This window comes from Anopheles cruzii, chromosome 2 (assembly GCF_943734635.1).
Source record: "Anopheles cruzii chromosome 2, idAnoCruzAS_RS32_06, whole genome shotgun sequence".
Lineage (NCBI taxonomy): Eukaryota > Metazoa > Arthropoda > Insecta > Diptera > Culicidae > Anopheles > Anopheles cruzii.
The window spans coordinates 48,391,317-48,403,678 of NC_069144.1; the positions used below are offsets into that span (position 1 = coordinate 48,391,317).

Genomic DNA, 12,362 nt, shown 5'->3' on the forward strand with positions numbered 1-12,362 from the left:
AGGAGGAGTTCCATTCTAAAATTAGATCTGGGTGTATAAATAGGACTTTGGGTCTATTTATTTCAATTGACAATCATTGTTTAATTTTCAACGGAAATGGAGTTCTTCATCAGCGTCATCGCCCGCCACAGGGTGGTCCTTGGTTCTCCCTGGACGGACGATGATCCTCCGTGTCAAGTGTTTCTTTTATTGTTGTTTTAGCTTATTTTGCTTTGGTTGTTATCATTTCGTTACGTTGACCTTTGCTTTCGAGTTTAACCACATCTCTTTTGGTTCTGATCAACCCGACGATGTCTAATTCCCGCAGTAAGACCCGATAGCAACTTAATTGACACCATGCCTGACACCAACCTGGGTACTGACTGACTGATTACCCTATCCGCAATAATGTTCAATCCGCACTCTCCGCGAATCTGGCCTTAAGTTCGCCCTCCCGAAACCGACCAAAGAAGTGAAGTCAAGTGCACCAAAGAACACCAACGCGTGCCAAAGCAATAAACCCCTCCGTGTAAGCAATAACAGCGTGTGTGCAGAATCAAAGTGCCAGCCTAGTCTTAAGGAGCTTCGTATCGTAGTGTGTAAGAGAATGAATTTCGCTTCCGCCAAGCGCCGGACGGCGAACCGTTTCGCCGCCGAAGATCACACGGTGAACGAGGACGATGAACGTCAACAGGCGGAAGAGGCGCTAGCCGCCGGTGGCGCCCGAAGTGAACAGGACGACACGTACGCGGAAATCATGTCCGCCATCCTGGCCACGGCTCGGCGGGCCGAAATAGAGCGCCACAACGAGCGCAACAGTGCCAACAACCATCATCACCACCACCTGCTGGTGGATCCTAGTCCTGGTCCCCACCCGGACGTGGACGTGGAGGATCGTTCGCCTCCTCCGGAGGCGGCCCCCACCAACCGGACGCTAGTGGACGCCAAGTTCAACCGCCTGCTGACGGAGGTGACCGAAATACGGGACCAGATCGGGGGCCGCCTCGAGACCATCAACCGCCGGCTGACGCAAACGAGCCAGCTGTTCCTGGCCCACCAGGACTACGGGCAGCGGTCGACGAAGGCGGGTGACCTGCTGCTGGTGGGCGTCCCGTACCGCTCCGGCGAGGACCTGCGCGAGTGCTTCGTGCGCCTCGCCCGCCGACTCGGGTTCGCCGAGAGCGAGATTCCGATGGTTCACCTCAAACGTCTCGCCGGGCCCGCTCCTCTGTCGGGCGGAACCGGTACTGGGCCGTCGTCGTCGTCCGCCAAGCGCACGATGGGACACCACCCGACCAACCGACCCCAGCCGACCCAGTACAGTCCCGCGGTGCTCGATAACCTGCCCCAGCGAATGGCCGCGGCGGTGATGCCGACGCCTTCTCCTCCGACGACGGCCTCCGGTCCCGTCCACGTCCAGTTCGTGTTCCGCAACGCCCGGAACGAGTTCTACCGGCGCTACCTGGACGGGGGCGCATCGAAGACACTGTGCCTGCGGGACATCGGCTACGAGGGTGCGGGCCGGCTGTTCGTTAACGAGGACCTGACACGCTGCAACGTCAGCCTGAAGGCGGAAGCGATGCGGCTGAAGCGCGACGGCAAGATCAAGAGCGTGTTCACCGTGAACGGGCAGATCTACGTGAAGCGCACCGTCGACCATCGGCCGGAGCTGGTCACCAGCAGCGTCGATCTGCTGCTGCTCGACGACACCAAGATGAAAGCAAACAAGTAAGCGGACGAACGAGAGCGGGAGGAACCTGCGGGGCAAGCTCTTTTTAATCTCGTGACAATCTGTGAACCCTTCGGAACGGCCTTTGTGACAAATTGTTCCAGAAAAAAGGTGGTGCTTTGGAATGCCTTGGAACTCTGCGAGTCTCGGCTCGACCTGACAGAGACTCCACAGACTCTGTGGACTTGGTGGAGTTAAACAACCACCGAGGTGGAAATGAGCCTCTCAAATTTCGTAACGTTTGAGTTGAAGACTCATGACTTTGGAAATAAGTTTTAAGTTTTTCTCAATTTCCTGCAAGCGTATAGTGTACTATTTCGTAAATGTCATAGTTTTTAGTAAATGTTTACTATTTCCATAATGAAGTTTGAGGTTGTAAAAGTCTAGTAATCGGTAGTTCCAAAATCCAGCCTCTTGATGGACTACCCTTGACCCGTCACCCTCGGACGTTTGGGAGACAGTTTTCCCGCCAGGTTTGTTGACCGCAGCTCAACTCTCAGGACGGGAAGAATTCAACCTTCAGCTCGCTGTTGACCCTTAGCCACTGATCTGGCAGTTCGTCTGAACCTGAGACCATTGTTGGACCGGTTTCCCTGTTTATCACTCACTCTCTCTTTCTCTATCCATCCGACGGTGGGGTTTTCCAATTTTCGAGTCACAAGTCGCTCCTTTCGACGCAAATATCGGGCATTCTACTTCCCCATGACCTGGCCATCGCTGACGATGGGCGCAGGTGATGCTCTCGGACCGGAATCGGACTTTGTTCTGTTCGGCTCGGAGTTTCCCAGGGCATGACTCTCACCGCAACTCGATCGACCGATCCGTCGCACAATGTGCCCGCAGAAAATATCGATTATGTTGATTATCCAATAGGCGGCGAGAAGGCCAAGTGATCGCCACCGTCAGTGGACCACGCCGTTTGCCCTTTTCTCACGGATATAGGATTGATAATGTGTGCGTTTGCCTCCGATTGCGTGCCCACTGCAAACCGCAGCCAGGCGGAGCAGGGCGTCGTCGTCGTCCTCGTCGTCGTCGTCAACACCGGGAGCCCCGAGAAGCCGCGCGAACCTTTTGGTGCGGTTTCTCGCTTGATTGGCCGGAGCAAAACAAATCACCTCTCCGATCTGCTCTGCTGATTAATCGAATCTGCACTGCATGGATGTCGTGGGAATCTTCCAAGGATGGGGACCAGAACACGGGACTCGGTTTGAGAACTCGAGACGACCGGCTGCCGCTAACGCTCATCATGCGTGGCGCTTCTCGGTCCAGTGTTTCGGCCACTTCCGCTTTCTTGGACCTTCAGGAGCCAGCTTATCACGTTACTTCTTCTCACGCCAACGTGATTCCTTCGTGGCTTGTGCTGACGGATAAGCCCCTGACTGGTGACTGGAGCGGACTAGGCCCAGATCTTCCGCAATCTATTGTGGAAATTGTTTTTGTCACAACGGCGGAGAAAGAAGGGTCAAAATGAAGGTTTCCCGCAAACCACGTTCCAAACTGACAGCTGTCAAGAGGGGGCCAACAGAGATTGGCCTCCGGGGCCCTTCCTAGGCAGAGTTCGCTGTGGAGTGTTCCGTTGTCCATTTTTTAAACAGTTTTCCTCCCCTGTCCTCTGTCCTTCCAATCTTTCTCCGCCGTTCGTCCTGACGGTCCTTTTTGTTTTTCAGTTATACTCCCTGTCAAATCACGAAGAGTTGGTTCGAACATCTTGTGTGGCAGTCGTGGTCTTGGGTCGGTCGGCTCGGCTAATTGCGCAGACGGCATAGGGGTACACCTGTGCATCACCGACTCCCCCGCCATACATCACCTTCACCTGGCCACGCGTCACCTCGCGTGTGTCATCAGGGCATCGTGTTATCGGACGCGGGCGGCGATGGGCGTGGCAAAAATCACGACGACGACAGCCAAGGCGAAAACTCTGTGACCAGGAGTGCCGCGAGGATGTGGGCTCCCAGCTTGTGCCTGGGTGGGTTGTGGGTGGCACCCCCTTCCGCAGAGGATGTCTCGGTCCAAGATATTTTTTGAAAGATGGCCGATCTTGAACCAACAAGCCGAGCGGAGTGGAGATCCTCACTCTGGTACGACTCCCAAGATTTCATCATCATTTAATGATGAACCGGGTTTTCAAGCTCGAGGTACACCTATTACGGGTCTGGATGGCTGGCGTGTTGTGGGTTGTAAACTGGACCGCAAAACAACATCAAAAACACAGAGAGCCCACCACACAACGACACGCGGTGGCACGGATTTTAGTGTCCACGCCACCGGCGGTTAGTGGTATCCACACCGCGCCGGAACACTGGGGGGTTTTTTGGGGCTCTCAGTTCTCGGAGGCCTCCCCCCCCCCAAAAAACAACCCCATCGCAGGGTAACTCACGCGCTCACGCAAGCTTAAAAAAACCCCACCGCCGCCGACGGTGGAGCTCTCGCTTGTCGTCGTCGGTGTGTGGACGTTTATTTAGTTTTTTGTTTTGTTTCATTTTTCGCCCATTTTTCTTCGGGGCCGCCGCATCGCTCCACGGCCACGCCACGCCGCGCTTCTTGCTTGTGCTGCTTGATACGCAGCAGCAGCGGTGAGCGCGCGCGCTGCGACGTGAGATGACCTTGTGGCGGCTCTAGCAGTTCGTTGAACTTTTCGCCGGCCGCGCGCGCAAAAACCGCGCCGTGCCGACCAACCGACCAACCGACCGACCGCCCGAAATCAAATTGAGAATCTGTCGCGCTCGGTCCGCGCCCCACCGGTCGGTCACCACCATACCACGCGCCATACGCACGACCACAAAACAGCCCCTTGCGGTGTGCGTGTGTGTGTGTGTGTTGGGGAGAGGGTGGTTGGCAGCTGCTACTTTGCGGTGCTGATGCGCGCACGACACCCGTTTGGATTACGATTGGATTGATAAGTGCGCAGGAGGACCCTCGGCGCGGGGCCACGGTGTCCTGTGGGCTCTCGAAAAGGAGATCCTTTCTCGATCATATTCGCGTTAGCCGGATCTCCATCGGTCTCCGGTTGTCCTCAACGGTTGCCGAACCTGCGGAAGCGCCGTGAACCTCCTGAACGGTCTTGGTCTGCACCCGAGAGACAATGTTTATCTCTGTTGATTTCTGTGACAGTGCCAAATACATTTGATTATTTATTTGGGCTTTCCTGAACAACAATACACTTGTTCCAAGGAGACTCCAATTTATAAACTCCATCCCTGAAGTGAGAAACTGGAAGGGCTTCAAAATACGCTTCCACAACTGTTATGACGTCATCATTTGATGAAAAACACTTCCCACGCATACATTTTTTTGGGTCTGGAAACAGATGGAAGTCGCTAGAGGCCAAATCTGGTGAATAAGGTGGATTACTCCAACAATTCGAACTTTAATTCGTGGATTTTTATCATTTTCAAATTGCCCTCGTGACACGGTGCATTAGCCTGATGAAAGAGGATGTTTTTCTTCTGTAAACCGGGTCTTTTTTCACCAATTTTTTCTTTCAGTTGATCTAAAAGGTTACAACAATAAACGAAATTTATTGTTTTACCAGTTTGCAAGCAATCTACTAACAAAATCCATTTGGCATCTTAAGAAACTAATGTTAAGCAAGAAAGTCTTGCCGTTTTTTGGACACAAACTCGTTTCGGAGCTGAAGAATCGGGTTCACACACTTCTTGCGCCTCTTGTTTTGATTCAGGATCATAGTGATAGACCCAAGTCTCATCCACAGTGATGATTCAATGCACAAAATTCACTTTATTCTGTCGAAAACCCTCCAAATTTTGCCGAAAACTTGCATTCGAATGTATTGGACACAGCGTTCTGAAACCCAATACTTCAGTGAAAATATTAGTTATACTGCTCAATGAGATGGCTAGACCATATACTAAATCTCTTTCAGTGATTCGACGATTTTCCAAAACGATATCCTGTATTTTTTCTACGATTTCAGGTGTTGTGTCTGTTTTTGGACGTTTTTGACGTGGATCGTTTTGAAGGCTTGTACGACCACGTTTAAACTAAGAAACGCCCCTTTTAATGTACTAATTGAAGGCGACGAGTCCTTATACACTTTCAACATTTAAACAACATTTTAATTTCAACAACAAATAAAAAGTTAAAAAGTACTGTGACACGTCGATACTAAATGGCTTGTAAAAAAAGAATAAAGTGACAGATCAAAAAAAACTTCACACACTTTCATATGAAGAGTGTACCAATATAACAAAAAGGCTCGCAGCAGCTCGTAGCAGCGCCCTCTGTTATCGAGGCTACGAACTCATTGAACAGCTTAGCGCAACAATTAATAACCAACAATAACGTTCGGAATCCTTCTTCTTCTCGCACTCTTGTACACCCCGCAAACTTCACAATCCGTGCGTATGCAGATGGTGCCGGTCGTAAGGGCGAGGAGGGCCATCGGGATCGGTAGTGGCGCCGCCGTAACAAACAGTACGTGACACGAGATGACAAACACACACACACACGCTCTCACGAGGCTGCCCGCACACAACCGCGCACGATCCTCCGATTAGGAGGTGACCTCCGCGCGCGTCGTTGTGTGTGCATTGGTATTTGCGGGAGAGGCCACACACTTTTCGGCCTCGGCCCTCGGGTTCGACCCTCTCTTTCGCTCTCTCTCGCTCGGCCGCGTGCGCTAGTGTTCCATTGGTTACAACGAGCATTTAGAAGTTGTTGATTTTTGGACCCAACAAACACACTTGGCAGCGGCAACCGCAGCCGTCCATCCGTCCCCACGCACGCGTCTGTGTGCGTGCGAGTTCGTGGGGCTATAGTTTGCTTGAGAAAAATTAGAATTTTTATTGACTCTCCGTGTGCGGCGGCGGCATCGCGGCCATATCGCGGGAAGCGAAGCCGAAGGGCCCCCGCGCGGGAGGCGGGGATAAAGTTATGACAAAGAATTGGAATAACCATATTTTTAATCGATCCGCGCGACGAGCGTCTTATGTGTGCCTCTTGTTGTGGGCCTCCCCATTGGGGCGCCTAGCGTTCTTTGGTACGAAACCGTGCCGCCATTGCGGTCGAACTCTGATCAGTGCGCGAAAACATCCGAATGATTTCGGGAAGGTTCTGCTGTCCCATCGGCAAACACACACCATGGAGACGCTTGGTAGTTTTCGCCGGTATCTCTCTGAGTGAGGCACCGGAAAGGCCGTTCCTTGGTCCGTTGGTCAATATCATCTAACTCACGACGCCTGCATACCGTTCCGGTGAATCCTGGGTCTCTGGGGACGTTCGCAACTTCGCCAGGAGGCATCTCCTAATTCCGATCGAATCAGAAGCGTATCCTGTCGCACAATCTTTAAGATCGAGACATGGACCTCCTGCCCAAAACTCACGAAGCTCCTGCTTCACCGTGCGTTCGAGTGGAAGGGCTCAGAAGAGGATTTATCGGGGTATCGCCAGGCTCCGGTGGGCTGGTCATGTCATGAACATCGAGCGGACGGCGAACCGCCTTCGAAGTGTGCTTGATGCCAGTGCCAGAATGAGCCCGGTTGAGATCTGCTTCCAAGAATCCGTTATCCTGTTCGCTAACATTGTTTAGCTTTTAGCGACATCTTCCAGAGAGCCTCGGGAGCGGGTTTGCAACTCGTTTTTGAATCCGGAGAAATCGGCGGAGAGAGCACATGCCACTGTTTCTTGTCGTTCGTAGCTTGGGAATGTCTATTTGATTCGAAGCAGACAGTTGCCTCGCCATCTTTAAAGATGAACGGGCCCGAGAATGGTGGATCCTGAGCCAAAACCCTTGAAACGATCGATATTGCTGGTGAGCAAAGGTGCAAAAACGGTGCCGATTGGTGGCCAATGGCCAAAGTTTGTCCTGATTATGAGAAAGTAACATCCAAACTGTAGAGCGCCATTTGCAAACTACAAGATTCCGATCGTCCCTTTTCTATCGACGGAATAGCGCCCAGTTTACCCAGTTCGCTCCATTTTCGTTGCTTCGATGACGTTCAGCTCTCGCGCCCGTGTGGCCAAATCCTGTTCCAAAACAGCCGCGCAGCGCAAGGATGCATGGCTTTTGAACGCCACGATGGAGGATCGATGGTGTCTCCGGTCGCCGAAAAGAGTAATATCCTTTCCCGCCGTCACTCTCCCCGCTCGGGAATGTAATTATCCGTCCGCATTTTTCATCAATCCCGCCCAATCCCGCGGCAACCGGGGGGACGCCGTGAAAACACCGACATGGCAGCAGCGCCACCGGATGCAATCATAGGCACCGAAAATGAGTATTTAATAGAAAACAACGCCCCCAGGGGCCAATTGCAGTCTGTGGTCCTTCCAGCCAGCATCGTCCCGGGCCCGGGGCTGGCGATGCTCGTACCTCGACTTGCACTGTGCTTCGGTCAATATCCTTTTCCTACTAGAGATTGCGAACCTTGCGTCTCCATTTTTTGGCGCGCCCAAAAAGTCCACTGCGTTGCCAGAGTTACATGACGAGCTAGTCAATTTGTCGCTTTTCCAAACGCATTTACTTTACATTTACTGTAACTAATTATTTTCTACTTTTATTCTTCTTTCTTTTGCAGGTAAGTGGTCGATGGCGCACACGATGTACAGAACCACTCTGGAGGTGTTTGGTGAGATTCAGTTTGATTACACGAAACGCGTTCGTCTTTTACACATGACTAAATTCCCGAAATCTTGGCGGTCCTCACATTAAGTTGTGCTTCGAGGAGTATGTTGTGACCCGAGAATCGCCTCGCCAGCAGCTCAAATTGTTTGGCAAGAGGATCAAGGAATGGATTTTATTGACCAGAAATCGGACTCCAAACTTTGGGTGTTTCATTCGTACATTTCAGCCCAAAAATTCCAAACAACCATCAAAGATTTGATTTGTTTTGCATTAAACCGTCTCACAGAGACTCACAGAATCGGTGTTCACCGAATTCCTACACAAAAGGCATCCACATTCCGTAGACAGGCTCTGACCGTCGATCGTCTTCTGGTTCCGACAAAAACGGGGTCCTCCGGACTCGATCGCTGCCACAAGGTACAGTTCTGCGCGCCAGGACTCGCTCTGCGGACGCATCTTGTGCTCAAGGCTCAAGGCTCTTCGGGGGCCATCGTTTTATGGCCTCACCCACACCAGCGGCCTATCGTTGCGTTGTGTTTACGCCAGTTTCCGCTTTTGTGCGACGTGCCGTGTTTTTTCGATGTTGAACCATTTTTTGGCCACGAAGAAGGGCGACAGCAAGAGAGAGACCCGAAAGCAGAGCGACGCTTTCGTCCCCTGGAGCAGGTAATTTTCGACCCCGGCGATGGCGATGCTGCCTGATGATCCTTCCCGGAATTTCGGTCCATAGACGCGCGCGCAGCATAAATAATGTGGCCGGCCGGCCGGCGGACCCAGAGACAGAGATAGGTCCATTGAGATTGTTCGGGGTCGGGGACGCGATGCAGCGCGCACTGGGCTCCTTGTGTGAGTGTGTTGTTGTTGGCCTCGTGTGTTGGTGCTTGGTTCCTCCCGGATGCATCCTCTCTCAGCCACGGATTTTGAATTCAAACCAGAGTTTTCTTTTCGTTTGTGTTGGACTCTTTTCGGAACAGAGCGTTCCCGTTATTTACGTCGTCGCCACCACCAAAACCTCTGCAATCTGGGTGGCTGCCGGGCTTTTCGTGTGTGTTTGTTGGCTTGAAATGCAAACACAGCCCGTTGAGGGAAAGCCACCTAAGCGGGCGGCTCATCGTCCTAAACCGGAATCTTCGGTTGTTCGGTGGATGCGCTGCGCAAGTTGCGCGCGCACCTTCGATGGGTGTCCTTGTTGTCTGTTGCGGTGGCAATTGTCAAGGACCGTGGGGATCCGGAAATTGGGTGGCTCGCATGAAATGATACCTAGTCCCAAAGGGTTCTCTTCGCGTGTGTGCTTTATGGATCGGTCGGTCCCCAATTCGCGTTGCCTCAGGGTTTTTGGCGAGATGGTTCCCTTTGGGTGGAATGAACTTTGTGGATTCATCGCGTCCGGCTCTCGGGCGCTAACTGCTGCTAATTGGAGAGACAGAGAATGTAACTTGGGCGCAAAGCTCTGAAGTGCGTGTTGTTGATGCAAATCTTCTTACCCATCTTGGCCACCTCACGCTCTCTGAGACCATTGATGCGGGATCTGTCATTGGTGACCACCTCCGAACCGCGAGAACTGAAGCCATTTTGTTCATTCAAAGAACGACGACGACGAAGACGACGCCACCGACACGGCCGACAGGAGTTTTATGGCCCAGCAGAGTTCTTCGTCTTCTCCACCGCCGGACCCCGGGGCGTAGTGTAGTAGGTGGTAATGGGCGCGCGCCCGTCCGCGATACATTTGTAATTCGAATTAAACTTCTGTTCTGTCGGCCGGCCGGCCGGCTCCTCGGGAGGAAGAAGAAGGTATAGTCTCAACGACGAGTCAACGGCACGTGACTAAGATGGTTATGACATTAGTGTTGGGTCTGTGCCCTGACCTGACCACACCACCACCTGATGAACGGCCGCCGCGGGAAGGCGTTCCGGTTGAACTCTCAGATTTATGTGGGGCTCGCTTTCGGCCACCGCACTCTGGGATCTGAAATCAATTAGCGCCGTGCGGAATATTTAACGCGCCGGGTTTCATTAAGTTTGAGGGGGAAGAGTGCCGGAAGCCCCGCTTAATCCATGTCCTGGAGCGGGCGCAACCGAAAGAGAGGATCACGGGGCGATGCATGGAAAAATGGCCCCAACGGGTGTCTCGGGTCGGGTAATTTAATCCTTCCTTCGGCTTTGGTGGTCTGTTTGGACAATAAAACCAACGGATATGCGAGAATGGGCGTTCGCGCAATCCGAAGACGGTGCTAAAGGTGCTGGCGCATGGTTCCTACCGGGAGATTCCATGAATGAAATCAAACCGAGAATAGGTAGACCCCAGTAAACCCCCCCGGGTGCACGCGGGTCCACACTGATTAGAGTGCCCCTCCTAATCCATCGATCCCGTTCGCGATGGCCCCGGAGCCACACACGCGGGGAGTGGAGCTGTGCTAGGTAGAAAAAGTTCCTAATTCCCTCACGACACACGAGATGTGGAGTCCAAAAAGGAAGGCAAAATCTAAACGTTGCTAATTTCTGCAGCAGCTCCCCATTCAAGAGATGCTGTGGCCAGCCTTTGCGCCTTCCAAAGAACGGTGGTTATCGGTTGGTTTTAACATCTTAACCCGCTTCACGATTCACTCATTAGCAGAGAGCGGCCGGCCGGGATCAAAGGGGCCCTTCCGTGTGCCCCGTGTTCGGAAGCGGCCCAGACCAATTGGTGCCACTTCAGCTAACCTCTCGCTAAACCCGCGCCGCCTGCTGACTCTCTCTCTCGGGGGTCGGGAAATGAATTATTTATTTTAGCACGTTTCTCCCGGTGGTGGTGGTGGTGGCCCCGTTGACACCCGCGACAGGGAAAGGTTCGTTCACTCCACGCGATCACCCGCTCGCCGGGGACATTTTTCCGGGGAAATTAACCAGCCAGCCGCGCAACTGCCATGTAACAGGTTCAGGATGGCTTGGCACACGGCGGAAGTTGGCTCCAGGGATGAACGGCCGCCTCCAGCCCGGGTGTTACATTTTTCTTATTAATTATTTTAATGGCGTCACACCACAGATTATCAGCAACTACTTGTTGACATTGCACAGAACACGCCGCTGATCGCGCGGTGGCAGACGGCTTGACGGCCCCGATGCCGACTTTTCCGGTCGTTGTTGTTGTTGTTAGTTGGCTCTCTCTCTCTCTCTCTGTCGCTCCCATTGTTTATTGGCTTTGGCGTTTCTGGGATCTGCCGGACAGAGTTACGTCACTAAAATGGCCTCTATTGCTGTGATTGTCAAATCGAATTTCGAATTATTTGACACATCCAATCGCCGGCTTGCCCCATTATGGGGTCCTCTCTCAGCCATCTTTATTGTTTTATGGGGCGCATCATATTTCACACCTGAACCCCCCCCTCGCCCTGTGGTTGTCCCGCGAAAATTTTGCCAATTTTTGCGCTCAATCCCATCGCCATCGTCGTCGTCGCGTCGTCATCAGTGTGACGCGCCGCGTGCTGCGCTACATGTTGCACTGGTATTGAGCGAAGCCGCAAGCTACGCTGCGTGTGTGTTGGTTGCTGTCAGAGCAGCGCGTGTTTTCGGGCCGCGTTCTTCGGCTCACGCACACACGCGCCAGTGTGTGTGCGTGTGTGTGAAAAAGCGCGCGTTCCACCACTCGCACCGCACCGAAGCCACCGCGCGATGGTCGCTTCCGCAGCTTCGCGCCGCCACCGTTGTCTTCTTCTTTCCCACGCTCTCGACCGAAACCCGAAGCAGGACGGCGGCGCTCACTGCTTCGGGCGCGATACTCACGAGCGGCCGACGAAGGCGCGCGCGCGCGGCTTTTGCGGTTTGGCGTGCGTCTGTAGGGGTCTTGCACAGACACAAAGTTAGTCCGGATCAGTCGTCGCGCGGAGTTTTCACAGTTCACAGTTTTCGGGAAGTCCGCCGGCCGTTTTCGAGTTTGGCGTTTGTTGCGGTAGCCCCCGCCTCTCGCGGCGCCCATAGTTTCTCTCGCCCGCTCACCGTTTCGTGTTCGGGATTGACTCGGTTATCTTCGGGTTTTTCGTAACTTGTGTTCGGGTGTCAGGTTCGAACACTCAAAGTCTGGTTCGAAGTTTCAAAGGT

The 12,362-nt window shown here is 53.1% G+C and overlaps 1 protein-coding gene across 1 annotated transcript in view; it reads left to right on the forward strand.

The window, feature by feature from the left end:
- The first annotated feature begins 586 nt into the window (after positions 1-586).
- The window catches only part of LOC128266866 (uncharacterized), a 48,095-nt gene continuing 36,319 nt past the window's right edge, over positions 587-12,362 (forward strand). Inside the window, exon 1 of the mRNA XM_053003656.1 lies at positions 587-1,707. Coding sequence (XP_052859616.1) covers positions 587-1,707 — 1,121 coding nt within the window. The remainder of the gene's footprint in view (positions 1,708-12,362) is intronic.